A 27,574-nucleotide genomic window follows, 5' to 3' on the forward strand; every position below is an offset into this window, starting at 1 on the left:
ATATTGGCGTGACAAACTAGCCCCATGCATTTCTATGGAGTATTTTTTGAGTGTTGTGTCTCCACATTAGAAAGTCTCTGATTGCATTCTCTGGAAGAAGGCATTGATGAGAAAGTACAGCTGTATTTTACTGCCAATTATTTTGGTCAAATATATGTGTCATACGTGAAGAAATAGACGAGAGAGAACGAGAAGCGGCTTTTGAGAATGTGAATTCCTGATGACTGGGAGTGTACAGGGGCAGCCGTGGGCAGCCGTGGCCTACTGGTTAGCGCTTCGGACTTGTAACCGGAGGGTTGCCGGTTCGAACCCCGACCAGTAGGAACGGCTGAAGTGCCCTTGAGCAAGGCACCTAACCCCTCACTGCTCCCCGAGCGCCGCTGTAGCAGGCAGCTCACTGCGTCGGGATTAGCGTGTGCTTCACCTCACTGTGTGCTGAGTGTGTTTCACTAATTCACGGATTGCAGAGACCAAATTTCCCTCACGGGATCAAAAGAGTATTTATACTTATATACTATACTATATATACTTATATACTATACTATATATACTTATATATACAGGCCTAGTAGGGGAGGGCATGTGTGTGTGTGAGGGTGAGCCAGAGTGTGTATGGTTGTGTAAGGCATGCCGCGTGCTGCTTTCCTGTTTTTGATATGTGGCTGCTGGGAGAAACGTAGCCAGCCACAGGAGAGAGAGGGCAGGGGGTGTGTGTGGTGAGGGGGTTTCTGTGTGTTCAATCTCTTCCTGACAGCACAATACATGTGTCACTAACCTGAACATAGTGTATGGGATGGAAACCCCACCTTAACACTCTTACCTTCCTCACACACACACACACACACACACACACACACACACACACACACAGTTCAGCAGTTCATAATTTTGTTCCCATCGTTAATTAACTAAACAATGGCAGTGGTATGTTGTGGGATAACACAGTATTTATTTGAGTTTCCTCTTTCCATGAAGTGATCAGTTGTTCCTCCTCCATGCTGACTTGATACAGTATGTTTGTTCCCAGTACAGTAGGAGGCCCAGGCTTTCTCCTTAAATCATGCTTAAGTACTGACCTTGGTGTACAGGACTCCTATTGTTTATGTTGATGGAGTTTTAGTTGATGAATGATGGCATAGTTGAGTGTTTATATCTGGTGTGAGTGAGTTTCTCTCTCTGTTGGGTCCGTTGACCCACATATTTATTTATTAAGTACATCACACACAATGGTAATTCAATATGCTTTACATTTTATATGCAAAGAACACTAAATGTAATGATGGTTAAATGTCTGAGATCTTATTTACCTTAGTTCAGTTGTTTTTACTGACATCATGTGCAAATTCTGGTGTTCATTATTTATTATTATATCAGATATTTTTCCTTTTCTACACTTTAATCTATGATTTCTGATGTTTTGGGAATTGCGACAGATTGTCCGGGAGGTCTGATGTCCCGTTTGTGTTTTGTCCTGCACAGAAAGAACAAGGAGGAGGAGAGGAGCGCCAAGCCTCTGGACCGGGAGAAGGACAAAGGATTCTGGGACAGCATCACCATGACGATGCGGCAGATCACCCCCACCCGCAAGATGGACAAGATGGAGGGCTGGGAGCCGCCACAGCTGCCTGGCGAGCCAGGAGACGAGAACGAGCCGCAGAAGGCCGAGGCGAAGAAAGACACTTCACCCACCACCGCCACTACTGCCCCTGTTGCCCCTGCCATCTCTGCCCTCCCTGCCCTCTCCCTGTCCCCCCCTCCTCTCTCCTCGCCCCTCTCCTCTCCTCTGTCTCTCTCGCTGCCCTCCTGGAGGGCTGGCGTGACTCTGGAGGACTGGCGCTATGCCAGCCTGGCAGACTGCACGGCCACCGCCGCCCCCGCAGGTGGCCAGCGCAAGGGCTCCGGGGCAGGCCTGGCAAAGGGCAGCGCCGTCCAGTGGGCAGCGCGCGCCAGGGGCAAGCTGGCGGGCATCAGGAGGAGGAGTCACGGAAATGTGTCGGAGAACATGTGGGAGGGGCTTAAGTGAATGGACAGGGTGGGACAACACCACCCCCCCCACACACACACACACACACACTCACTCTCTCTCACACACTCACACACACACACAAATCATGTACACACACACACAAATCATGTACACACACACACACACACACACACACACACACACAGTACTCTGCTTGTACTGTAGCGGGATACATGTGTGTCTGAACTTGAAGTTGAAAAGGTTTGCTCTGGCTAAGCACCTATCACAGAGTCTTACATGGCAAGCTCCAGTTCTTGGTTGGGGGCCCCTTTTGCAATGGAGCTTTTGGCCAAACCTATTCCCGATGCCTTGGTGGTGGCGGTGGGGAGAAGTGCCTTAGCTGCAGCCGACTCACCAGGGGGGTCTGAAGCGACTACAGAGATGTCGGGTGGGACACTTTGGAAAAGGGGCCTCTTAAGATCAGGACACAAGTGTTGCTGGGACTGGCAGTTGAGACTGGGCGAGTGAATAAGTGTGTGTGTGTGAATAGGGGGTTGGGACGTAGTATTAAACACTGAAGTAATCTTTACATAGTTTTGTGTTATTGTCTCATGTCAAAACTGACACACGGGAGCTGAAGTAAAACTCTGTGTGTACACTGGACTGACTTTAAAGGCCAGCTATGGGGAAGAAGATGGGACAATCAAAACGATAAACAACCAAACCAAACATACAGACAGTCCCCCAATGGCCTATAAAATGACTATCCGAAAGAGAGGTCTTTTGTTGACAAATATCCACACAGATTAGAATGAATGTGAGAATATTAGATAAGCTGATTTAGTGTTTATTATTCAAAATGTTCATTTAAGCTATATTTGCAGAACATTGTCATGACATGAGATGTAGTTTGTTTAGCTCAGTCTGGCTGTGCATTCTCCTGTTCTAGTTTTTGCGGACTTCATCAGTTGATGGCGGTTTCATCAAGCTTGTGACAGTATTTTCAACTGTTCACTCATCATGTAGGCCTTAATGCAGCGTTTGGGCAATTGGCCTTAGGATGAGCGGTTGTGTTGTCCATGTCCTTCAGCAATTTTGATTATCCTCACTGTTTTATTACAATCATGAAATGTAAATGTATGATGATGTGTGTACTGTTTGAGAGAGCTATTTTATAAAACTTCAAATGTATAATGGAGAGCGAATAAATGAACAACTTCAGCACCTTGCTGGTGACCTGTAATACAAAATGAGTGCAAGACAACTGTCAGTACTTCATTTTTTCTACGTCTGAGAAAGTTTCAAACTCTGACCTTCATTCTCAGCATATTTTTCAAACAGTTACACTGTTTCTCATTTGGTCTACTTTCTATTTTTTTGTGTTCATTTCTCTTCTTGGCACTGGTTTTGTTAAGGGCAGAGGCAGATCCTGGTCTTAAATCAGGGGTTGTTTTGAGACAGATTGTCAAATAAAGTCCAATTCTTTAGCCCTGCTTGGTGTCGTCATTCATACTCAACAGCACTCTTGTAAAACACAGCTTCACCTGTTCCGCCCTGGCCCTGTCCCTCAGATGCGAGGGTGTAGATGACCACTTACTCTGATCCAGAATCAGCTGTCTGGTCATCCACATCCTTACCTGCAGCATTGTGGTGCTAGTGGTTAAACTGATCTGGAGCCAGTTAGCACGGTTCTCATAGACCTCTGAGGTTTGCTTACAACAAGGACCCCAAAGCTGCCATCTTTGCCCATCTGGGATCTGGGTACCATCTTTGCCCATATAAGGAGATCTGGTTTTATTTGGGTCCTTTTTGTTGGCAAACTTCAGATCTATGAGCTCAAGTTGGCTCAACATGGGGGGGCTGCCGCTGAGGACTGTGGGTAATAACACACATAGCGCTTAAAATTACACAAAAATGTAATTGCTGTAGAATTATGGGCCCTTCATGCCAAGCAGTTGACGAATGGTGGCACTTGCTCAGTGTGAAGCTGTTGATATGATTACATATTTCATGTGTGCTCAAGCACCACTTTCAAATATACTCACACTGCAGGCAGAGTTCTGCCCAGACGTTCATGTCATTGGGTGCTTGGATGTTGAAAACAGCACTATGTCCTTTTTGCATGCACTTACCAACTGAGCCTTTGAAATACAGCTTGAATATATAGCAGTATGTTTCTTGATATATATATATATATATATATATATATATAGTTAATGTATAAAGTTCATCAATAAGTTGTGTTTTGCTTACAAAAACCAACTATAATATCAGGTATGTCACATGTTGATATTTTTCACAAAACTCCACTCGATGCCTCTCTGTGTCTGTACACAGGGCAGAACAGAAGTGTCCATAAACAGCCATATATACACGATTTTACAAAAGATTTGATTCCTCAGTGAGCGACAGCCTTGGCTGTTAAAGGGGAATCTCCACTGTATCCATACAACAGAGTCTGCTCAGCAATCAGAGTTTTTTAATTACTATAGTAAACCATGTTCATGCAAATGCATGACTTTACCAACATGTTCCGTCATATTTTTTTCCCCATACAGGTAAGCATCAATAATTGGAATGATAAAGGTACATTACAAAACCCAGAACAAGGATATAAAATACTCGGTTTCATAAATAGTGCCGTTTCAGTTTGTTTTCTTTACCTCCACAAACGGATATGAAAAAAAAAAGTGTATGAAAGTTTCAGCATTGTGGCTTTTGCTTTTGTATGGCAAACGCACAAACGTTTTCAGTTTTTTGTATTTAGTGTTGACGGCTTCTTGCTCAGCCCAGCAACAGTCTACAGGAAAAAAAAACCGAACGTAAACATAGACCTACCAGCTACCCTTTCTACGTGCATTCAGTTACTAATGGAAACAAAAAAATAGTCATAATAACAATAATTATAATAAGTATAATAACATTTAACATACTCAGTGTCGGCCAAGTGACACTGCTGGTAAGGATCTGCCGTGCAGCAATATGAAAGAATCATCTCTCTCAAATGAGACTCCTCGTTAGAAATCCAGCTGTTGCCGTAGCGATATCCCTCCAGTCCAGACGTACACATTCTGAAGTCCTTCTCCTCTTTTTCCCATCTCTTGTGTCCTTTCCTCCTCCTTGCTCAGTGTCAGGTTACATGATGTGGTGTGTGGAACACAATCGTATCAGTGATCCCAAATGACATCATTCTAGTGAGCCCTTAGAAGTTTGGGAGAAAGAAAAACGCATAACACTCACACTCATAAGCACCGACACACACACACACACACACACACACACAAACAAACACCACACATGGACACACATTCGACACAGAAAAAAAGGCTTCTTGTTTTCTCCCCTGTCCATGGACATGTGTAGGAAGAGGTGAGAGAAGGTTCTAGAAGGGAGATCAGAACAGTCCTAGGCAGTTTTTTTTTTTTGTTTGTTTTTGTTTTGAAGCACATTCTGGAAGCCTCTAGAACTTGAAGAGGTCTATGAAGTGCTGAGGTGACACTGGCATGAGGCAGTTGTCTGGGTCATTGGCCGTGCACGGATGTCCGGAGTCCTGGCAGAGAGAGACACATAGTTAGACATACTTCTGTGTGTGTATGTGTGTGTGTGTGCGCGCGCGTGTATGTGTGTGTGTGTGTGTGTGTGTGTGTGTGTGTGTGTGTGTGTGTGTGTGTGTGTGTGTGTGTGTGTGTGTGCAAGCATGTACAGTATTAAAAGTGACTGCTAAATACAATAACCATAACCATCATTAGTGTGTATTATCTGTCTAGACATTGTATGGTATTTATTATTTGGGTGAGAATATTGATCATTGAGAAGATATTATTATGAAATAATGAACAAATCTAATGTACAGGAAACGTAAGTCACGCAAGAATGGGACTGAAGCAGGTGTGAGAGCGTTTGAATGGGCGACAACATAACATATGTGGGTAAGTAAAGGACAGGATGGATGAGGGATTAGGTGTCATACACGGATTACTCTCATGTGAACCACTGACCCATACGACATGCCTAACCTAAACACTGGATGAATTGACCTGATGAAACCTGAAATGGTCATCATAAAAATGAGGTTGGTGGACAGGTGGAGGTTGGTGGACAGGTGGAGGTTGGTGGACAGGTTGAGGTTGGTGGACAGGTGGAGGTTGGTGGAGAGAGAGAAAAAAAGGATGAAACGGCGGAAGAACATGGATGGAGAGAAAAAAGGTCAAAGAAAAGAGAGAGAGAGAGGACTGAGTGAGTACCTTGAAGAGCAAAGCCAGGTGCCGGTCCTGATCGGACATCAGGGGGAGGAACAGGAAGGAAGGAAGTAACATGGATGGGAGAGGTCAAAGGTTATAAGGGAAAAAGGAGGGAGTGTCTATAAGCATGGGGGGGGGGGGCTAATGAGCGAATTACCACATTAACACCACATATTAATATTCTTAACATTGATTTAGGATGTGTCAAAAATTACATTAATAGTCATTTATTAGCCTTTTTTTACTCATGTATGATCTTGTTTGCCTTGACTGGAAAAATGTGTTTGTTGGCTAAATGTGCCATAAGTCCCCATACTGTAGCTAATGCTTCCTGCCAGAGATTAATCAATGAGGGACATGACCAGAGGTGGAAAAAGTACAAAAATATTGTACTCAAGTAAAAGTACCAATACCTTGATGAAATATTACTCAAGTACAAGTTAAAATACCGATCTGAAAATGTACTTAAGTAAAAGTAAAAAGCAGAGGTGGAAAGTAACGAAATACATTTACTCACGTTACTGTATTGAGTAGTTTTTCTGTGTATTTTTTAAGTAGTTTATAAAATCGGTATTTTAAATTTTACTTGATTACTTTTTGAGTGAAGTATTGTACTTCGCTACATCAAAAATCCCATCCGTTACTTGAGTAAAAAAAAAGTTAAGACTTACAAAAACAAAGGGAGAGAAAAAAAATCGCGCCCTAAACCACTAGCCTAGTGATAATGATCAGCATGTAGCCTACAACAGGACATGAATGGAGCTGACGCCATGCAGTCTTTCTGAAAGTGATGGAGATGGAGCTGGATCACGAGATGCATCAGATTAGCCTAACCTATGAAAGTGTATTTTCCGCTATTCCAATGGGTTGTCTCAGTTCGTTTTAGCACCAATGATTGCGGAGATATTCAAGCAAACACCATGGGATTTCGTGTTTTGACGTTTGTGCTCACCTTTCTTTGGAAAGAAGTTTATTAGCAGTTGTTTCCCCTCATTTTGATGTCTCTCTTTTTTCCTGTTTTGGCCTTTGTTTTTAGTAACCTGACTTGGCTTTCTTGGAGAAAGACATTGCACCAGCAGCACAACAATTAGCGGTCCACTACTTGCGATGCTCAACTAAATAAACAAAAGATAGACTACCTTATAAATCGTGCAGGCAGACTAAACCATTTAGCTCTTTAGCAAGGGAGAGTGAGAGTGACCTTAGACAGTTTTCACTATGTTTTGTATACAAAATCCAGTCAGTCAAACTTTACATTTCGTCTGACATTCATTTTTACATTTAATTTGGAAGTTAAAATATTCAGGTAAAATAAATATATGGTGGAAATAAGTATTGAGCTTTTTTTTTTTTTTTTCAGTAATTAGCCTAAACTTCCAGTGAATCTATTCACCACACATTATATTAACACACATATAAAAAATCCAAACATAAGAGTTTTGTGTATTAAAGTGGAATGACACAGGAAAAAAGTATTGAACGTGCCTACTGAAATTTCTTCAATACTTTGTGGAAAAGCCTTTGTTTGTAAAGACAGCTTCAAGACATTTCCTGTATGACAAAACTTACTTAACAGAACTGTTTGAGCTTTTTGCTTTTATCCATCATGAAATGTTTCTTGCGTGACACCTTGGTAATGAAAAACCTTTTTATAGCCCATCAATATGTAAGCTACTAACCAAGCTTATATTAATTTGCGCAGATAGAAAGGATAACTACTCTCTAACTACTTACAGATTCCAGCTCTTTCCTTCCCTTTCCTTAGTGCTTTTTCTTAGCGTGTTCAATACTTTTTCCCTGTGTTATTCCACTTCATTACACATGACTCTACTTATGGAGTTGTTTGGATTTTTTATGTGAGGATTAGCTGAGTTATTACTAATGCCTGATGAAAATGTTGTGCCCCCTGTATTCCACTTTTCAAGGGCCCTCTCCTCCATTGCCCTATACTTCCCACTTCCCCCCCCCAGTTCGACGCCCTTTAATCTGCTGAACCTTCTGCTCGTTTCCAAATAAAAAAAAAAACTCTCTGCAACTCAACATTGGCCTGCCTGCCTCAGCTGCCTGTGAGGGGCTTCTCAGTTGTGCTGGATTACTGTTCACTGCAAAGCGACCCAAGGATGTGTGCAACTAACTTTGAAAATCAACTACTGCTCAAACTTAAAGGAGAATTCCGGTGATTTTTCACATAGATCTTCATTTCTCAACATCCTTATCAGGCAAGTACCTCCACTCGGCGGCCATATTGCAACACTTTTTGGGCACTTATCGTGCATCTATTTCGGCAGAAATGCATGTGCGTAAGGCTTCACGACACCAATCTTGCTCCAGCAGCGAGATCACAACAGATGATTGGCACGATGTCTTCACAGCACACCACATGATTGGCTCAATGTATTTTACAACACACCACATGATTGGCTCAATGTAGTGGAGGTACTTGCCTGAAAAGGACTTTGGTCCTAGCTCGAGTTGCTGCAGCCAGCAGCTAAGGCAGCCATGTTCATGCTCCCAGTGTGTAGCGCTGTAGCTGCAGCAACTCGAGCTAGGTAAAACCGATTGTTTCAGTTTTTCATACCGACAGTATTTTCGGTGGCGTTGAGAAATGGAGATCTATGTGAAAAATCACTGGAGTTCTCCTTTAAGAGCAGTAGTTGATTTTCAAAGTTAGTTGCACTCATCCTTGTGTCGCTTTGCAGTGAATAGTAATCCAGCACAACTGAAAAGCCCCTCACAGGCAGCTGAGGCAGGCCAATGTTGAGTTGCAGAGAGTTTTTTTATATTTGGAAACGAGCAGAAGGTTCAGCAGATTAGGGCGTCAAACTGGGGGAATGGGAAGTATAGGGCCCCAATGGAGGAGAGGGCCCTTGAAAAAGTGGAATATGGGGTACAACATTTTCACCAGGCATTAGTAATAACTCAGGTAATACACACATAAAAATCCAAACAACTCCATAAGTAGAGTCATGTGTAATGAAGTGGAATAACACAGGGAAAAAGTATTGAACAAGCTAAAAAAAAGCACTAAGGCAAGGAAAGGGAAGGAACGAGCTGGAATCTGTAAGTAGTTAGAGTAGTTATCCTTTCTATCTGTGCAAATTAATATAAGCTTGGTTAGTATATTGATGGGCTATAAAAGGTTTTTCATTACCAAGGTGTCACACAAGAAACATTTCATGATGGATAAAAAGCAAAAAGCTCTCCCAAGACCTTTGCAACCTTATTGTGGCAAAACATATCAATGAAACTGGTTACAGATGCATTTCAAAACTTCAGAATTTTCAGTAAGCAGCATGGGAGCCATTATCTGCTAGTGGAAGAAACATCACTGCCATGCAGGATGTCCTCGCAATATTTCTGACCAGGGAGTCAGAAGGATAGTCAATTCCAAGAGCCAAGGACCACTCGGAGAAAGCTCCAGAAAGACTTGAAGGCAGCCAATTCAATTAAACAGTTCTGGAAATAACTAAAGATCAGGATTCACAAGAGGGACCCCTGGAATCTGTTTAGAACAATGGGCCAAAATCACACCTGATACTGTGACTAATACGTTTTGTCATACAGGAAATGTCTTGAAGCTTTCTTTACAAACAAAGGCTTTTCCACAAAGTATTGAAGAAATTTCAGTAGGCACGTTCAACACTTTTTTCCTGTGTCATGCCATGCTTTAATACACATAACTCTTATGTTTGGATTTTTTATATGTGTGTTAATATAATGTGTGGTGAAAATTTCGAATAGACGAATATATATATATATATTGAATAGACATTATATATATATATATATATATATATATATATATATATATATATATATATATATATATATATATATATGTCCACCATATATTTATTTTACCTGGATATTTTAACTTCATAAATGTCAAAATGAATGTCAGACGAAATTTAAAGTTTGACTGACTGGATTTTGTATACAAAACATAGTGAAAACTGTCTAAGGTCACTCTCACTCTCCCTTGCTAAAATCACTTTCAGAAAGACTGCATGGCGCCAGCTTGATTCATGTCCTGTAATTTTGTTTTACTCAAGTAACGTATGGGATTTTTTATGTAGCGAAGTACAATACTTAACTCAAAATGTAATCAAGTAAAATGTAAAATACCGATTTTATAAACTACTTAAAAAATACAAAATACACAGAAAAACTACTCTACAGTAACGTGAGTAAATGTATTTCGTTACTTTCCACCTCTGGACATGACCCTCTGCCCTCTGTGGCTGTAGAAGGAAAGAGGGAGAAAAAAATAAAAGAGCAAAAGGATAGAGAGTGAGAGAGAGAGAATGAGAGAGAGAAAGAGAGAGAATGAGAGAGAGAGAGAGAGCTCTGATTTGCTGGTGTTTGCCCCCCCTTCTTTTAATCCTTGGCTGGCCATGAGGAATTTCATTAAGATTATTAGCACACGATTATTAGCCGTAGCCTTAGCAGGTAATCCGCTACGTGCGTCATGAGAGCTAGCCTTCCACACATAAGGAATGCATTGTAAAGAGACTTAGCCCGAGCGCTAACAGCAAAAGAGATGGATGCAGAAGGGGAACAGTCAAGGAGAGCGGAGCAGAAAGGAAGGAAACAGAGGGACTAGTAAAGAAGAGAAGAAGCTGAGAGGAAAGGGGGATATGAGCAGGAAACAGCGGAGAGGTGAGGAAGGAGGTCAGAGGAGAGATGAGGAGGCCAAAAGAGGAGGTGCTGAAGAGCAGGGGAGAGAGAGAGAGAGAGAGAGAGAGAGAGAGAGAAAGGGAGAAGAGAGAGAGAGAGAGAGGGGAGAGAGAGAAAGAGAGAGAGAGAGGGGAGAGAGAGAGGAAAAAAGGAGAGAAGAGAGAGAGAGAGAGAGGGGGGGGGAGAGAGAGAAAGAGAGGGGAAAAAAGGAGAGAGAGAGAGAGAGAGAGAGAGAGGGGAGGAAAGTACAGAGCGAGAGAAGAGAATTTGAAGAGATAAAAAAAGTAAAAAGAGATGAGAGGTGTGTGACAGAGAGAGTACCTTCCAGAAGAGGATGCTGCAGTGTTTGCAGAAATGTAGGGTGTCGCCATACTGCTCCTTCTTGGGGTAATACTTCTGCAGTGTGAAATACATGAGCTTCCAGTCCACGTGCCCTTTCTCTGACAGTACCAGGTGTCTACAAAACTGCACCACAACACAGGGGACACCAGTCAACACAGTGGGACTTCAGACAAAACACCCCAGGACCTTTTCAAAACAAAACCATTTGTTACTCAAACTCAATGACCAAGCTTGAACTAGTGAGATTAAGGGTCAATCTGTGTATTCTAACTTGCCTAAATATTCATGTCTGGGTCAGGTCCCATTGTTTCAAAAGCTTGATCACACTTCAACACCTCAGGCTGAGGAAAACTCCTGCGTGCGTACAGAGCTCTCTGGTGGTCAAACTGAGAATGACCACTTTAGTAATGCCTGGAGTACAGCCAGTGTTGGAATTAGAGGTTATTGCCTTTGTGAGTTTTGCTTTGCTGCTGATGCAAGACTTCTTAATTTATTACGGATGACCAAATGAAACGGCAGCACCGACTTCTCATGATCTCATGAGAACCATCACTATTGTGACACAGATATTGATCCCTGTCACACACCTGAGAAGCCATATGTGGGGAAAAGGCTTGGATCATCATCATTTAAACACACACACACACACACACACACACCACACAAGCACAAATACACACACACAAGCACAAATACACACACACATCCATGCACACACAAACACAAACACACGCCGACACCCACACTCAAATAGAATTGTGTTCTGACATTCTGAACACCTCATTCATACCTTGTGTTAACAACAGACAGTTGTATCCTTACAATGGGCTGGTTTTCTATACATGGATTAATCCTAGTCCTGCACTACAAAAGAAAACTTCAATAGAGATTTCCTCTGGACAAAAAAAGCGATCAGTCCAGGACTATGGTTAATCCATGCATGGGAAACCGGCTGAAAATGCTGCGATTCCTACTCCTACTGCGATTCCTACCACACACACACACACACACACACCGCTGCGATTCCTACCTGTTTCTCAGCGAAGTGAAACTGGCACAGCTTCTTCCACAGATGCCGGTCCTCACTGAGCACGCGCAGAGTGGGTGTGGCCTGGCCCAGGTTGATAATGTCAGAGGCATCTGAGAATTTGTACAGGATGTTGTTCTGCATGTGTAGCGGGAGGTCACTGAGGGTCATCCCATTGGTCAGTTGCTAGAAAGACAGAACATAGAACGTAATGTTAGCTGTTATAGGTCTGTTATAAGTCATTCTTCACATAGACCAAGATGACTGCTCTCATACAGTTAACTAAATACATGCATAAATTAAATGTACAAATGTCTACACAAACACAAGTAAAGGTGGATAGATTTAAACATACAGTAGTTTAACGGACAGACAGAAGGACAAACACATATGGGTAGTACAGTGTAGAGGAGCCCTGTGGTACCTTTGGGATTTGCAGGTTGTTGAGCTGCTGTTGCCATGTGAGAATGGTCTCCAGGCGACAGACCCAGATGTTGATGTTCCCCACCAACACCGACTTGCCCACCTCCCTGATGAGCGTGCACAGCGTGGAGCTGAGGTCCTGCAGCAGGTCCTTAATCAGCCGCGGGTTCTGCTGGTCGTCCAGCACTGTGCCCGATCAAAAAAAAAAAAAAAAAAAAACTGCCTTCATTCCCTTCCCATTTGAGTCAGCTAAACTGTGCAGCAACTTTGCTGTCAAGCAATAAGGTCTTAAAATAGGGCCATCATAGAAAAGCAAGCAACAAGCAGGCGATAGAGAAGTTGAGCTGATTTCTAGCCTGACTGGACCTTTTTGGCTTCCCACTGCATGTCCACAAATACCCAGTCAGAGATAAGTGGGGTGTGTCATTACTGGTGGCTTTGAGTTTCATGGTTTGATGGTTTTAAGCTTCCTGGGTTTTTGACTTGTTGCTGGCTCATGTTTTAAAAGGATCCAGACAAATACATCTAGTATCACAGTCAGAGATATGGTTGTTTGAATATACAGTACATTCTGTTTTTAAATACAACCCCAAAACAGAAAAAGTTGGGACGTTGTGTAAAATCAGAATGTCATAATATACAAGTCTCGTAAACCCATAGACCATAGGACATAGACAACATATCAAATGTTGAAAATGAAAATGTATATGTATATGTTAATTTTGAATTTGATGCCAGCAACATGTTTAAAAAAAAGTTGGGACGGAAGCATGTTTACCACTCTGCTACTTCGCCTCTGCTGCTTTTCCTGAAATATTCAAGGTCGTCCCTGGAAAAGACATTGCCTGAATGGCAGTATATATTGCTCAAAACCTATATACATCATTGAGAATTGATTGTGCTTTGCCAGATGTGCAAGATGCCCATGCTGTAGGCACTAATGCTCCTCCACACCGTCATAGATGTTGGGTTTTGAACTGAGTACTAAAACGAGTTGGATAGGTTGAATACTTGAATAGGCCCTCTCCTCTTTAGCCCAGATGAGTCCATGATTTCCAAAAAGAATGGCAAACTTTGACTGGTCTAACCACAGGACCTTTTTCTATGTTACCTCAGTCCATTTTAAACAAGCTCAGGCCCTTTCTCTGGATTCTCTGAATGTTTTAATAATATTATGTCCTGTAGATGATGAACTCCCTAAATACGTCACAATTTCATGTTAAGAGGCATTAAAATGACATTGTTTCATCATTTGTGTACAAAGGTTTACACAGAGTGATGAATACCCCTACATCTTTCCTTCTAAGAGACCCTGCCTCTCTGGGATGCTCTTTTTCATACCCAATCATGTTGGCAGTTGCCCTAATTAGTTGTGAAACATTCTTCCTTTTGTTTGTTATCATTACACAAATGTTCCAGCAGTTTGTTACCCCCCTCCCAACTTTTTTTGGATCATGCTGCTGGTATCAAATTCAAAATTAACATATATTTTCCATAAAATAGTCAAATTCAACATTTGATAAGTTGTCTGTGTCCTTTTTGCAACCAAATATAAGTATAAGAGATTTGCAGATTATTACTTTCTGTTTTTATTCACAATTTTCACACATTTCACATGTCCCAAAATCTTCTGTTTTGGGGTTGTATGCATATTCTGAGGTCTCACTCACACACATTCAGAGTTCTAAAGAGACGGCAAAGGACAGTGAGGGTGAAATGTTAATGATCACATACGAAACCCTCTCACCCGATCGGAATGAAGGCATGAATGAGATTGGCCGAGACGGGTCCGCCACTTTTATACGCCCAGTATTCAGAACCCAGCAATCACATAAGAGACAGACCATAATAATACTTTGGGGTCTGAGGCCACTGTGGCCTGAAGCTCACGCTGGCCCGGGGCCAGCGGCATGGTGAACCAATGGCATGGTCAGGCCTAACCCCGAGAACCTCACTAATTACACAATCACTTCTCACGTCAGAGGGGAGGAGAAAGAGTGGGGAAGACAGGGACGAAGAGAGGAAGAAAAGAGTGAGAGAGAGAGGGAGTAAGAGAAGACAGAAAGAAGAGTGAGAGAGAGAGGGAGTAAGAGAAGACAGAAAGAAGAGTGAGAGAGAGAGGGAGTAAGAGAAGACAGAAAGAAAAGAGTGAGAGAGAGAGGGAGTAAGAGAAGACAGAAAGAAGAGTGAGAGAGAGAGGGAGTAAGAGAAGACAGAAAGAAAAGAGATCTACAGAGAAAAGAAGACGGAGCAAACATGAAGGAAGGAAGGAAGGGAGGACCCACAAGCCCTGACTGCAAACGCACATGTACTCTAACAGACACTATACAGATTGGATGTAGATAAAGGCAGTCTATAGAGAGATACGAGCACAGAGAGATGAGAGAGTGGGGGAGAGAGAGGAGGAGAGGAGAGGGAGATAGCAGTAGCCTGGTTGGAGGGAGGGAGAGGGAGATAGCAGTAGCCTGGCTGGAGGGAAGGAGGAGAGGAGAGGGGGATATCAGTCGCCTGGTTGGAGGGAGGGAGAGGGAGATAGCAGTAGCCTGGCTGGAATGCTGTGGTGTGGAGGCTGGTTGACGTCGCCTGGTGGGTTTCATCACTGGGAAGGGGGCCAGCAGTCGTGCCTGTGGGTTCAGCCGGGTCCACCCCTCCCCTAAGCCCCCGCAAAGACGCCTCAATCATGGGCATGCCGTCAGACCAGAGGTGCCTAGGGATTAATGCTGCTCCGCCACCGGCCAACGACAACACTCCTCCGGCTACAGTCCCCCGGCTGCAGTCATCTTTCTAATCTGCTTTCTATCCATCTCTCCCTCCCTCCATCCATCCATCTATCTCTCTTTCTCTCCATCTCTCCCTCCCTCCATCCATCCATCCATCTCTCTTTCTATCCATCTCTCCCTCTCTCCATCCATCCATCTATCTCTCTTTCTATCCATCTCTCCCTCCCTCCATCCATCCATCCATCTCTCTTTCTATCCCTCTCTCCCCTCCCTCCATCCATCCATCCATCTCTCTCTCTCCCTCCCTCCATCCATCCATCTATCTCTCTTTCTATCCATCTCCCTCCCTCCATCCATCCATCTATCTCTTTCTATCCATCTCTCCCTCCCTCCATCCATCCATCTATCTCTCTTTCTATCCATCTCTCCCTCCCTCCATCCATCCATCTATCTCTCTTTCTATCCATCTCTCCCTCCCTCCCTCCATCCATCTCTTTCTATCCATCTCTCCCTCCCTCCATCCATCCATCTCTCCCTCCCTCTCTCCATCTCTCCCTCTCTCCCTCCCTCCATCCCTCTCTCCATCTCTCCCTCCATCCCTCCATCCCTCCCTCTCTCCATCTCTCTTTCTCTCCATCTCCTCCCTCCCTCCATCCATCCATCTCTCTTTCTATCCATCTCTCCATCCCTCCATCTCTCCCTCCCTCTCTCCATCTCTCCCTCCTCCTCTCCATCTCTCCCTCTCTCCATCTCTCCATCTCTCCCTCTCTCCATCTCTCCCTCTCTCTTAGATACTCCGCCGGTTCTCTTCTATGCCTTTTCTGGAAGGCTACTGTGTTTGCAAACACCTGACTGCACCAGAAGTATTTATTGGCCTTTTACATTATCATCCACACCCTTGTTGTTATTAAACATCATAATAGTGCTAGTGTGTGTGCGGCGTCATCAGGAATGTCACTGATGCCAGCGAGGGATCTTACCTTTGTTGATGATCTTCTCCAGCACATTGAAGTAGTTCTTCTGTGCTGCACCACTCAGGGACGTTAGCTGGGAACGAGCTATCAGTTGCAGGAGCTGTGTGAGAGAGAGAGAGAGAAAAACAAAAAAAAAAAAAAGAGAGAGAGAGAGAGAGAGAGAGAGAGAGAGAGAGAAAGACAGATACTGTTTTATGATTCTATGTTATTTTATGGTCTGATGTTTTCTAAACGTATATGCTGTATGCTTTGGCAACACTTTCTTTGTGAATGGTCATGCCACTAAAGCTAAAACAGAGAGAGAAAGAGAGAGATTTAACAGTTAATGCTCCTCTCTAATAGATTCTAGTGAAACACACGACTTGTGTGTTTCGTCAGAGACATAGTTCACATCATTTCTCAGATTGATAGAGAGGAAGCAGGCAAGCCACAGAGGAAGAGGAGGTAGAGTAATTATGTGCGCTCCATCATGGCTACCTTCACCACATAGTTGAAGCGTCGCACGTCCTGGATGGCGCTGGAGAAATCTAACCGATTGAAGGCCTCTCCCAGCGTACAGTAGCCATGTCTCTATAGAAACCAGAGGCAAAACAAACGGAGCAATTATCCTCGGAGAGAAGGAGAGAGAGGCCGAAAGCACAACAAGTGGTGAGGGGAACAAAATAGCCAGTGGTTATGGCAATCATTCTAATCATGTCTGAGCAGAATGAAATGACCCTTTCGGAGAAATCAACCCTCCCTCGCTGAACCAGAACAACATAATACTACTCCTCTAGCTATCGCAGAAACCAGCCCTCCCTTTCTGGATTAGAACAGCATAATACTCCACTCCACATAAAACTCCTATCGCAGAAACCCAGTGACCTCTACAGATTGCACTCTCAAGCCAAGGCCATGACAAACTACAGCCGCCAATGGCGCACACACACACACACACACACACACACACACACACACACACACACACACACACACACACACACACAAGTGATTCTAGGAACAGGATGTTCCTCAACTCACCTCTCTGGTACTCTCCTTCTGCACATAGATCCACTTTTCCTGGTAGAAAACTGTGCAAGCATGAGAGAAAGACAAAAGGAGAGAGAAAATGAGAGACAGAAAGAAAGAGAAAAAGAGACAGACAGACAAAGAAAGGAAGTGTGAGACAGACAGACAGACAGAGAGAGGGAGAGAGAGAGAGAGAGACAGACAGACAGAGGGAGAGAGAGAGAGAGAGCGACAGACAGACAGAGAGAGGGAGGGAGAGAGAGAGCGACAGACAGACAGACAGCGAGAGAGGGAGGGAGGGAGAGAGAAAAGAGGAGAAATATGATCAATAATATGCTTCCAGACCACAGCCACACCACAAAAAAATAAACAGCCAGAGCCAGCTGTTTATTAAAGTGTGTGTTTGCTCCCTGGGCAGCCTGGCCTCTCTGCCCGAGAGCTGAGGCCTCTGGCCCGGGGGAGACGCCACGGAAATCCCCTCCGAGGCACACAGACATGATGGGAAGGGCACGATTGCCAAAAGCACACTTACACTGCGTCTTTGTGTTGTTGTTGACAAAGTCCTTCTTCCTTTTCTTGGCAACGACTTCACAGACGTTTCCCACGTACATGTTTTCTTTGTTTTCATCACACAGCCTGATGGAGAGATAGGAGGAGGGGAGAGAGAGAGAGAGAGAGAGAGAGAGAGAGAGAGAGAGAGAGAGAAAGAGAGGATGAAAAGAGAGAGACAATGTGTCAGACATGATAAAGAAAACATAAAAAAACAACTCACACTCACGCTCACACACACACACACTTTAATAACAACTCAGCTCAAACACTGAAGTGTTCAGTTATTGATTACAATATAATAATATAAACTGTAATTATGTGGTGATGGCCCATCACTGCATCCCCCATTATTCTCAGTGTTTGGGTCTTCAGCGGTGGAATGCTATTGGTCTGTCCCAGCCAGCCCAACATGAGATGGTAAATATTACTCAAAGTTGAATCATACGGCTTGTCTTTCTTATAGCGGCAGTCTGTGTCATGAGACCTGTGAGAGAACAGCAGTCACACGGCATGCAGTCTGTAGGAGGCTATTTTTACTGGGCTGTTCTTGCATGAGCGTTTCTGTGTGTATGTGAGTCTTTCACAAGTCATCAAAGTGTCTGCTGGTACTCCTGAGCTGGTGTGCACATGTGTATGTATGCATGCATTCATGTCTGTCTGTGTGTGTGTGTGTGTGTGTGTGTGTGTGTGTGTGTGTGTGTGTGTGTGAAGAGGGTATAAGGGGGTTTGGGCCAGCAGGTAGAGCATTAGCTGAATTAGATTATGTAACCCAGTGAGGTCACGGCTCTGAAGTGTGTGTGACTGTTTATGTGTGTGTGTGGGTATGTGTGACAGACCCATGCAGGAGTGTTTCATATGGAACAGAGAAGTTAATTTACAGCTGACCTTGCAGCACACCAACACATCGCCACTCACAAGACCAAGGCATCACACCCAACACACATGAAGCTATCTCTGTATCAGAGAGGGCAAAACTGGGAACTGAGGACCGTCACGTCCAGCCGACGGCTGCATCTGACCCAGAGTGGCCTACCCTTCGCAAAACCTCTCATGAAGCTCGGAAACACAACAGCACGTTCTAATGAGCTCACCTTTCCTCATTCTGACCAGCACATGCTGAGTCAAGGACAGGAAATGAAGTCATTAAATATATTTAAACATGCAATATATGTACATGGAAGGGAATATCATTTTGTCTCAGTGTGACAAAATCTGGACATTAGTTGAGTAGTGGTTCCACTTGAATGAAATTATTTTAGCAAAAAGGGGACCCTATTTCCTAAATGTCTTTGACTTAAATGGAACATAAATCTACTGGGATGAATGCATCTGACAGATGGAGACAGTGTTTAGGCATGTTGGACCACATGTGGAAACCAGGATTAAGCTCACTCACAAGTTAAATTCTGACCGCAGATCCGGCCCTTTATCCCCTCCATCACTGAAATGAACATGTTCCCAAGTTCAAAGAGCCTCTGCCTAAATTGTGGCATAAACATAGCAAGGATTCCTTTGATCAAATGGCCTTCTTTGCATCACTCTCCTAATGGCTATACAGCACATGACGCCACTGGTTGACTCTTTGATGTCTCCAAACACCCAATGTTTGTTTCTGCTCAAGCCAGTTTGCTGATGCCTTTGATCAGAACACAGTTAAAACAAGGCAGCACGGAGTAGCGTGGGTGAAACAGCCTGTGGTTGGTTATGGATGCTGCGCTTGGCCCTCTCTCTGTCTGCGCTTGGGGATGGGGATTTGTAGACTAGGCCCTACCAGCTGGCATCACTGGGTGCACTGGAAGACTTATGACTCATGAAGGATTCTAGAACCAAACCAAAAAACCCTGATCTCCATCTAGTCACACTCCTCCCATTGACACCCAAGCAGGCAGTTTTCAGGGCTGGCTGGCACGGCACTGGAGCCTGAGACTGAAGATTAGGGGGAGGGATTTTTTCCCAAATTTAGCAGTTTGAAGGTGGGGGGGGATTATGCTGCTTTTCACATCCATGAAAGAAGACATTTTGTACCCATCAATATACTTGAAAAAATATGACTGCATCAGTGCATCAGCCTATGTCTGTGAGTGCATGTGTGTGTGTGTGTATGTGTGTGTGTGTGTGTGTGTGTGTTTCTGTGTCAATGTGTGAGTGTGGGTCCGTGTGGGTGTGTTCCAGCGGGCTCTTGAGATGTGAGCATGACAAGTGCTTATTAGACATAATTAGTAGTTCAAAAGTTGCTACAGTGAGGTGGAACCTCATTCTCCATCTTCTGAGCATGATTTTCTAGTTGGTCCTCCTTCAGGGGCCTAGTCAGCCAGACACACATAGCCGTGGCTCGTCTCAGAGAAATGTGTCTCTCAGCGTGAAAATAGATGATCTGAACATTACAGGTCCACAGTGTTTCTATCTCTCATTCTCTCGCTCTCTCTCTCACTCTCATACAGACAGACAGAGAGAAGGGGGGCAGGAAGGATGAGAAAGAGAAAGAGAAAGAGACACACACACACACACACACACAGATACAGAGACACACACACACACACACACATATATACAGATACAGAGACACACACACACACACACACACAGATACAGAGACACACACACAGATACACAGACACACACACACACACACACACACACACACACACACACACACACACAGATACAGAGACACACACACACACACAGATACACACACACACACACAGACACACACAGATACAGAGACACACACACAGATACAGAGACAAACACACACACACAGATACAGAGACACACACACAGATACAGAGACACACACACACACACAGATACAGAGACACACACACAGATACAGAGACACACACACACACACACACACACACACACAGATACAGAGACACACACACAGATACAGAGACACACACACACACACACACACACACACACACACACACACACACACACACACACACACACACACACACACACACACACTGCTGCTGCTGCTGCTGATGCCTCCACTGTGGAATGCAATAAGAGTGCGTTTGCCGGTGGGATCTGGGAGGTGATTCCCCAGACTAAATAAAAGCAGGTGGGCGTCTCACTGCAGTTCCACTAAAGCCACACATCATCACTCTCTCCCCAGCACAACAGCAAAAGACCAGACACCGTCTACTGCATCCACACAGAGGAATCAGTCAAACACACACACACACACATGGGGGGAAAGAGAGAGATTCAACATTCCTATCTGTCTGGCCTTTGGGCTCTATTCAACATTTAATGGATTCACTGCATGCTTTTGAAATGACTGGATGTCAGGGCGCCAGGTAAGAAAATACGGTCCCATCCTTCTTCAAACAAATCTTTCCCAATTAAGGAGGTGAACTTGAGATCCCATCTCTCACCTGACTGGCTGTAATTTAAAGCTGAGGCCCACCGCAGCCACCAGCAAAATGACTGCTGTTTTTTCCCTGTCATACCATTGTTTTTCCCAGTAAGCAGAAGATGTTAGAAGATGTGGCTCACTGGATTGGGATGGCTAAAATGAAAACAGCTCTAAATGTATGCACGACTACTCCAGTACAATAAACAATACACATCTTAAGGAGTTTTCACAGAGTTAAATACTGTAGCTGTCTAATTTACACTTCAAGGCTGCCACCTTTCAACGTTGTGCAGGCAAACCACTGACGCTTCACAAAAGACGAGAACAGAAAAGCAGCAGCATAACATTTCATTCTGAGAACATGTCCTGGGCATCAGGACAAATCATCTGTATATTTGTTCTATTCCTACACAGGATGCCAGGCCAGACAAAGTATATGTAAAGCAAGCAGCCCACACCTCCGAGCCTGCTCACCACTCACACCAATTTGTCCGTGGGGGAGCAACAAACGTGTCATCTAGATATTCTGGACCTCTTTTCAGTGAGCCACAAACAGCAGTGTGTAGGCTCAGCTGCCTGCTTTCTACCAGCCATTGAGAGACACGGCGTGAGGTCATCCAGCCACGCAAGACGTGCGAGGGCACGACCTGATGGGCTTTTGTTTTGCACATGCGAGGGCACGACCTGATTGCTCATTGCTCATGATGTAACCCACAATGGGACTGGCATGATGTCATTGCCACTGTGGTTACTGGCACACCACAAGAGGGTATTGTGTTAGAATAATAGAGTTAATAATTGTCAGTGTTGCCATCATTGGAGCCATAACAACAAGAGAAAGTGATGTGAAAAGAAGTGAATGATTTGTTCACTTACTTTTTTTTAAAATGTGGACCATTGACCAAAAATGTCAACAACTGCAAATAATATATTGTAAATATACATACAGCGCATCATAAATAAAACAGAACATTCTTGTGTTTTGGCATGAGGTCCATTGCAATGGGGAATATACTCTGACCTAAGCAAAAGCACAAGAAGGCCTGAGTCCCTTGTTGCTTAGAGGCACCTTTGTGATGGCCTAGTTGGCAAGGAAATGAAGCAGACAAGCTGAATTGAATCTGAACAACAAAACCACGATTTCTGAACACACAAAGAACTCCAGAGAGGCCAGCAGCACACCACTGTAAGCCTCTTTAGAAGACCATGTGCGGTGGGACTCAGGGTGGCCAGTGGATTCGGAGCTTCCACATTTGTTTGAGTTTGGGGGGACAACATCAGTCGACACATCTCATTTCGACAGATGGGAAATTCCAGGGTGCTTTATGAAAGGGAAGAATAAATAAATAAATGGGGGGGTAAATTGAAACATATGAGACGCAACCCAGTTAGTGATGAGGGCAGATAAGGGCACTGCCTGACATCCGAGAGGCGAGAGGGCGACAGGAGGGCAGAGAGAGAAGAGAGAAAAAGAGGGATAGAAGAAAAGAGGGGGAAAGTGAAAGGATAAGAGAGAGAGAGAGAGAGAGAGAGAGAGAGACCAATTTCACTATTCTATTAACCTACTTTTTCTTCTCTCTATTATTTACATTATCATCTTATTGTTTTTAATGGTGTAATTATTATTAATTTCTCCTATTTTGATTATTCCATGTTTTATTTAGTTTGTTTGTTCTTAATGCTTTGGTAATATTGTAACTTGAACAGTCATGCCAATAAAGCACAATGAATTGAATTGAATTGAATTGAGAGAGTGAGTTAGTGTTAGCTGAAATATGACAGATGACAGTTTCAGTGTCAGCTGAAAGTATTTGTGAATGTGTGTGTGTGTCATCTAGATAGATAGATAGATACTTTATTATCTGCAGTCATTAAGACTTTTCTATTGGTGTATAGTGTACTGTCTATGCTCTCAATTGCATGTGTGTATGTCTGTGTTTATGTGTGCCTCTCTCTCATAGATATATCTTCTCTATATCTTCAGGATTCTGAGCTTTCTCTTTGCATTCTCTCTCTCTCTCTGTCACTCACACACACACACACACACACACACACACACACACACACACACACACACACACACACACACACACACACACACACACACCTCATCCCTGCATCTCAATCATCTCTTACTCCCCCTCCCTCTTCTGAAGTTCATGCACCTAGCTCCCGTGAGGTTTTTTTTCTCTCCATTCAACCACACAGCTTTTCAGTCTCCGTGGCCGGTTTCCATGACGCCACGGCAAAAGGCAGACAGTAATTATGGGGTGGATTCTGCCCTCACACCCCTTAGAGTTGAACAAAAAAGGAAGCAATTCTGGCGAGAGGAAAAGCACTTTTCAGCTCTTCAGTCCTTCGACCAGCAGAGGTTCAAAAGTGTACAGTGTGTGTGTTTGTTTGTGTTTTGTTATCAGACTGACCTGGTTTCTCTGAAGATATGGTTCACCTCCCCTTTTTCTCCTGCATCACTGACTCTAAAATAACTTCCTGTCCCCTCACCCACAAACTTCCTGTTCCACAACCCTACTGACCAGCACTTCCTGGTCAGGCCACTGCCATTGCTTTGTACTCCTCACTCTCTGTCAGACAACCTTACACAAACTTAAATATCATCTCCACGCTGTCTGTCAGTTGTGTGATTACAACAAAGTAAGCTAACCTTTAGAACCTGCAGTGCTTCTCATGGACATATCCATCCCATATGCATTAGTTTAAGGAAGCACTCTGGAATTTTCCATCCCTGGCGGAATGATATGTGTCGACGGAACCCTACATCCATCATTTTTATCCTCCATGTTGTCTGTTCTCGTTCCCTTACGATTCCATCCACTTTTTCCAATTCTTCCTCTCTTCCGTCTCTCATCTTGATCCCTCGCTCCTGACATCCCTATTCTTTCTTGTTCTTTTCATCTCCACTGTTTCGGCCCTTTCCAAGCACAGGTGTTCTTCCTTAATGAGCATGACCCGGAGCAGGGGTTCTGACCCGTGACGGGTTGGCTAAGATCACAGGCCTGAGTGCATACGACTTTCCTTGGGGGGGGGGGGGGGGGGGGGGGGGGGGGCGACTGGTTCTGCAAGAAAAGCCCATGTCAGCTTTTTCCAGCCAGTGTTACATCAGAGCTGCTGTACCGAGACCGGAAGCCTGCGACTGAAATACCCCCCACTCCCCACAATGACATAATCCACACTGGCTGGCCTAATCCCGCGATTGGACAGAAAAATCAGGTAGTTCAAACTGACATTGCACAGCGGTAAATATGTTATAGCATCTTATCTCTCTGTATGGCAGTACAGCCGACAGCTTTAATACAGGGGGAGGAGGTGCACAGTCGCACTTTATTCACACAAACACACACACACATAAACACTGACAACTGCAAGTCTTGCTGCAAATGGCAGAAAATGAGACTGTCTCTCCGAATCTCCTGTGAGAGGCTGACTGCTCCAAGACTTTCTCATAATGATTCCCACCCCTATTTGTATTTGTGTATATCTCCTGAAGCCTTTTCAGGTAAAGAGACCAGGGTGTATTCCAAGTACGTGGTTTAGTGACAAACCTGGGTATTTTACCTCAGAGTAAGGGGTAAACCTCCTAATAGAAGAGCTGTATGGCTTCATTCTCCTAACAAAACAATGCCATAGGGCTCTTGTTGTAGGAGGTTTACCACTTACCCAGGTTTGTCACTAAACCACGTACTTGGAATACCCCCCCAGGCAAGCAGAAATCAAATCCAGCTGTCGCCACTGCTCCTGGAAACCAGAAATCCACCCTCATGCCGCTTCAAAGGGATAAGACCTGCTGATCTCATCTCGCATTCAAACTGCCAATTACATGCAGTTATGTACCAGACCAAAGACTCTTCCAATAGCATAACGTCAGTAATTATACAGACGTTTAGCGCCCAAGGCACATTTACTGCACATGAACTTGATACAGCTATAATGCCATACAGGGGCAGGAGACTGTGATGGGCATAATCATCATGAGAGATGAGATTTGACCTGAGCCTGGCTGATCCCAAGTCAGCTCCCCTGTGGGTATTATGAGTCCACACGAGTTCCCATGACTACCGGGCTGACTGGCTCCTGTGTGCCACTGGTCAGACAATTATATAACATGATACAGAGCATGTGCAGGGGCAATGTCAACACAGACACACATGGTTCAGATGTGAGGCAATCATGTCATTCTGCCGATCCAGCAACCAAACTGATCAATCTGTTATTAGGCCTGTAGTATCACATGATCATGAGTACTGAGATAGAGAGAGAAAAAAAATAGACAGCAGCAAACCTACGTCATGCAAACAGTTGTGGGCCATTATTTATCACTGTGGCGTGGATGGTGCTGTGGTCACAGTGCTAAGGAACATTGGATAGAGTACAAGTTCATACACAAGCTTGATGTCCATTCACCAATTATACCAGTGAAGGTTATCATCAATCGACACAAGCCAAGACTAATAGTGAAGCCAGCTGTACTTTTAATGCCTTGGTCTGCTGGCTGTGACATGCAAGGAAAGGTCCTTGACAAGAACAGAACAGTATAGCCTTTATTTGACAGCCTAACCTGTGTTTGCTCTTACGTCATCATTAAAGGTAAAATGATTAAATGATGCTCCAGGGCATCATAGGTTTTATAGGTTAATGAGGTTCGGTGTGAATTATTAACGCAGGAAGAGAACAGCTGTTTGTGTGTCAGATTATGGTAGTACGGAAGCCTACTCACTCTTCCAAGTCGAGCTCGTTATTGTTGTCATCTCCCAAATCGTGGCCGAAAAATTCGAAGCGTTTCCAGCCGTCTTCGGTCTTAATCCAGCTCCATCCCGGAGACCTCCAGTCCTGCCCCAAGAACGGCATTCTCCACCTGGTTATTCCAAAAATAAAACTGACAATAGATCTCTCACTCCATATGCCTCACATTGCGTTATTACAGCAAGAACATACTACGCAATTTTCGCACTGCCACGCCATATTTTGTCGATAAATTAAGGTTAATCAGGGATTGAACAAAGCATCTAAACATAAGGTCTAGCAGCTGAATGTTGAAAACCTGTCACGTTTTAATAACCAGTGAAACGTTGACTTCTATACAATGACGATAGTTAGATATGTTTATTTATTAAATGCGCTCTCGGTTGACACTGTGCACCACGGCGTTTTATTTATTAGGCTATTGGAGAAAATTCATCGTTATTTTCAATGTTACCTACGGACAAAAGTCCTTTCAAAGACAACGCCAACAACAAAGTGACTGAAAGAGAAACCACATTCAAACACAACAATAAGATATACAGATACGTTTTGGACCACACGTCAAAAGCGTAACCTTACCAGCAGCGAGTCCTTTGTTATAATAAAATTCAGTTTTGCTCAGAATATTGACGGAAGTAAACAGCCCGTAGAGTGGAATGTGAGCCGCCTCTTAGTGTGCGGTGATTGGATGATTTGTTTTTATTTATATTGTTGCTACCCGGAATTTCGTCGCTGATTGGTTGAAAGAGCTGCCGATCACAAAAGATTTGATCCGCTGTGTTTTGTCAGGGCTTCTTCTTACACGTGACAGAGGGGCTTGCACATGTTCTCGTGTTTTGGTTTGGCGTTGGGGGAGGGCGCTTCGAGTTACTAAGCAAGAGGTATGAATGTCTACCATTCATGTGAAGAATCATCGTATCTCTGGTGAATAGATCACCAACTAGTAGCCTAGGCTATAGCCGTAACAGGCTGACAATATAGCACAAGCGATCCTGTTGCTCAACAGGAAATTCCAATAATAATCTCCACATTCGAGGACAAATTCCCCGTGTGTAATGTAATTTCATATTCATATTATTTCAAGCCTAACTTAAATTCAGTGTCTGTTGCCATATGGCTATCAGTGAAGAAGAAAACTAGAATTTACTTTTGTTTTACTTTCATGTCTTCACACGTGTTTAGGATAATGTTTTTGTTATGCATTTTGCCTTTGCACGCCACACTCCCTATCTGAGGAATTGCCGTCATTCACATTTTCCACAGGCTATGCTTAAACACACCTTTGTCACAGCATGACTATTTTAAACTCGCGTCAGATAATTCCTTGACATCTTGCTCCCTAGAAAGAACATCAAAGACACGATATATGCTGGTAGAATCAGTCATGTATGTCACTAATTACCTTTCACCTGTGAGGACAGTGCACTTCACCTGTGAAGAACGGGTAGCCAAATAGTTTGAGAGTAGGCTATGGTTGTTTTTTTACGGCTCGGGCGTTACAGCGCTACGGGTTTCT

At 43.8% G+C, this 27,574-nt stretch overlaps 2 protein-coding genes across 5 annotated transcripts in view; one reads left to right on the plus strand and one right to left on the minus strand.

The window, feature by feature from the left end:
- Positions 1-3,453, plus strand: part of si:ch211-225h24.2 (uncharacterized protein LOC564539 homolog) — a 23,769-nt gene extending 20,316 nt beyond the window's left edge. The window contains exon 4 of the mRNA XM_048251366.1: positions 1,480-3,453. Coding sequence (XP_048107323.1) covers positions 1,480-2,023 — 544 coding nt within the window. The 3' untranslated portion in view covers positions 2,024-3,453. The remainder of the gene's footprint in view (positions 1-1,479) is intronic.
- A 977-nt stretch (positions 3,454-4,430) lies between these two features.
- Positions 4,431-26,722, minus strand: fbxo25 (F-box protein 25). Of its 4 annotated transcripts, XM_048251125.1 has the most exons (12): positions 26,517-26,535; positions 26,033-26,170; positions 17,911-18,014; positions 17,391-17,440; positions 16,848-16,940; positions 16,377-16,470; positions 12,678-12,862; positions 12,257-12,439; positions 11,206-11,349; positions 6,211-6,237; positions 5,983-6,013; positions 4,431-5,516 (listed from the first exon to the last, which is right to left on the minus strand). In XM_048251125.1, the coding sequence occupies exons 2-12, from the start codon at positions 26,161-26,163 to the stop codon at positions 5,488-5,490; spliced, it is 1,071 nt and encodes a 356-aa protein (XP_048107082.1). In that variant the 5' UTR covers positions 26,164-26,170; positions 26,517-26,535; the 3' UTR covers positions 4,431-5,487. The 4 variants fall into 4 exon arrangements, with proteins under 4 accessions (XP_048107082.1, XP_048107080.1, XP_048107079.1 ...); XM_048251123.1 differs by lacking the exons at positions 5,983-6,013; positions 26,517-26,535 and adding an exon at positions 26,638-26,722; XM_048251122.1 differs by lacking the exon at positions 5,983-6,013.
- Positions 26,723-27,574: the final 852 nt, after the last annotated feature.

The sequence above is a fragment of the Alosa alosa genome, chromosome 8 (genome assembly GCF_017589495.1).
Source record: "Alosa alosa isolate M-15738 ecotype Scorff River chromosome 8, AALO_Geno_1.1, whole genome shotgun sequence".
In the NCBI taxonomy this organism is placed as follows: Eukaryota; Metazoa; Chordata; class Actinopteri; order Clupeiformes; family Clupeidae; genus Alosa; species Alosa alosa.

Bases quoted from the DNA above. Each gene is read 5' to 3' on its own strand.
- fbxo25 (XM_048251123.1), bottom strand. From the start codon at position 26,163: ATGCCGTTCTTGGGGCAGGACTGGAGGTCTCCGGGATGGAGCTGGATT. The intron at 18,015-26,032 runs GTGAGTAGGCTT...TCTCTCCATCAG, and splicing joins AACGAGCTCGACTTGGAAGA to GCTGTGTGATGAAAACAAAG. The intron at 11,350-12,256 runs GTAGGAATCGCA...GTTGTGGTGCAG, and splicing joins TTCACTTCGCTGAGAAACAG to TTTTGTAGACACCTGGTACT.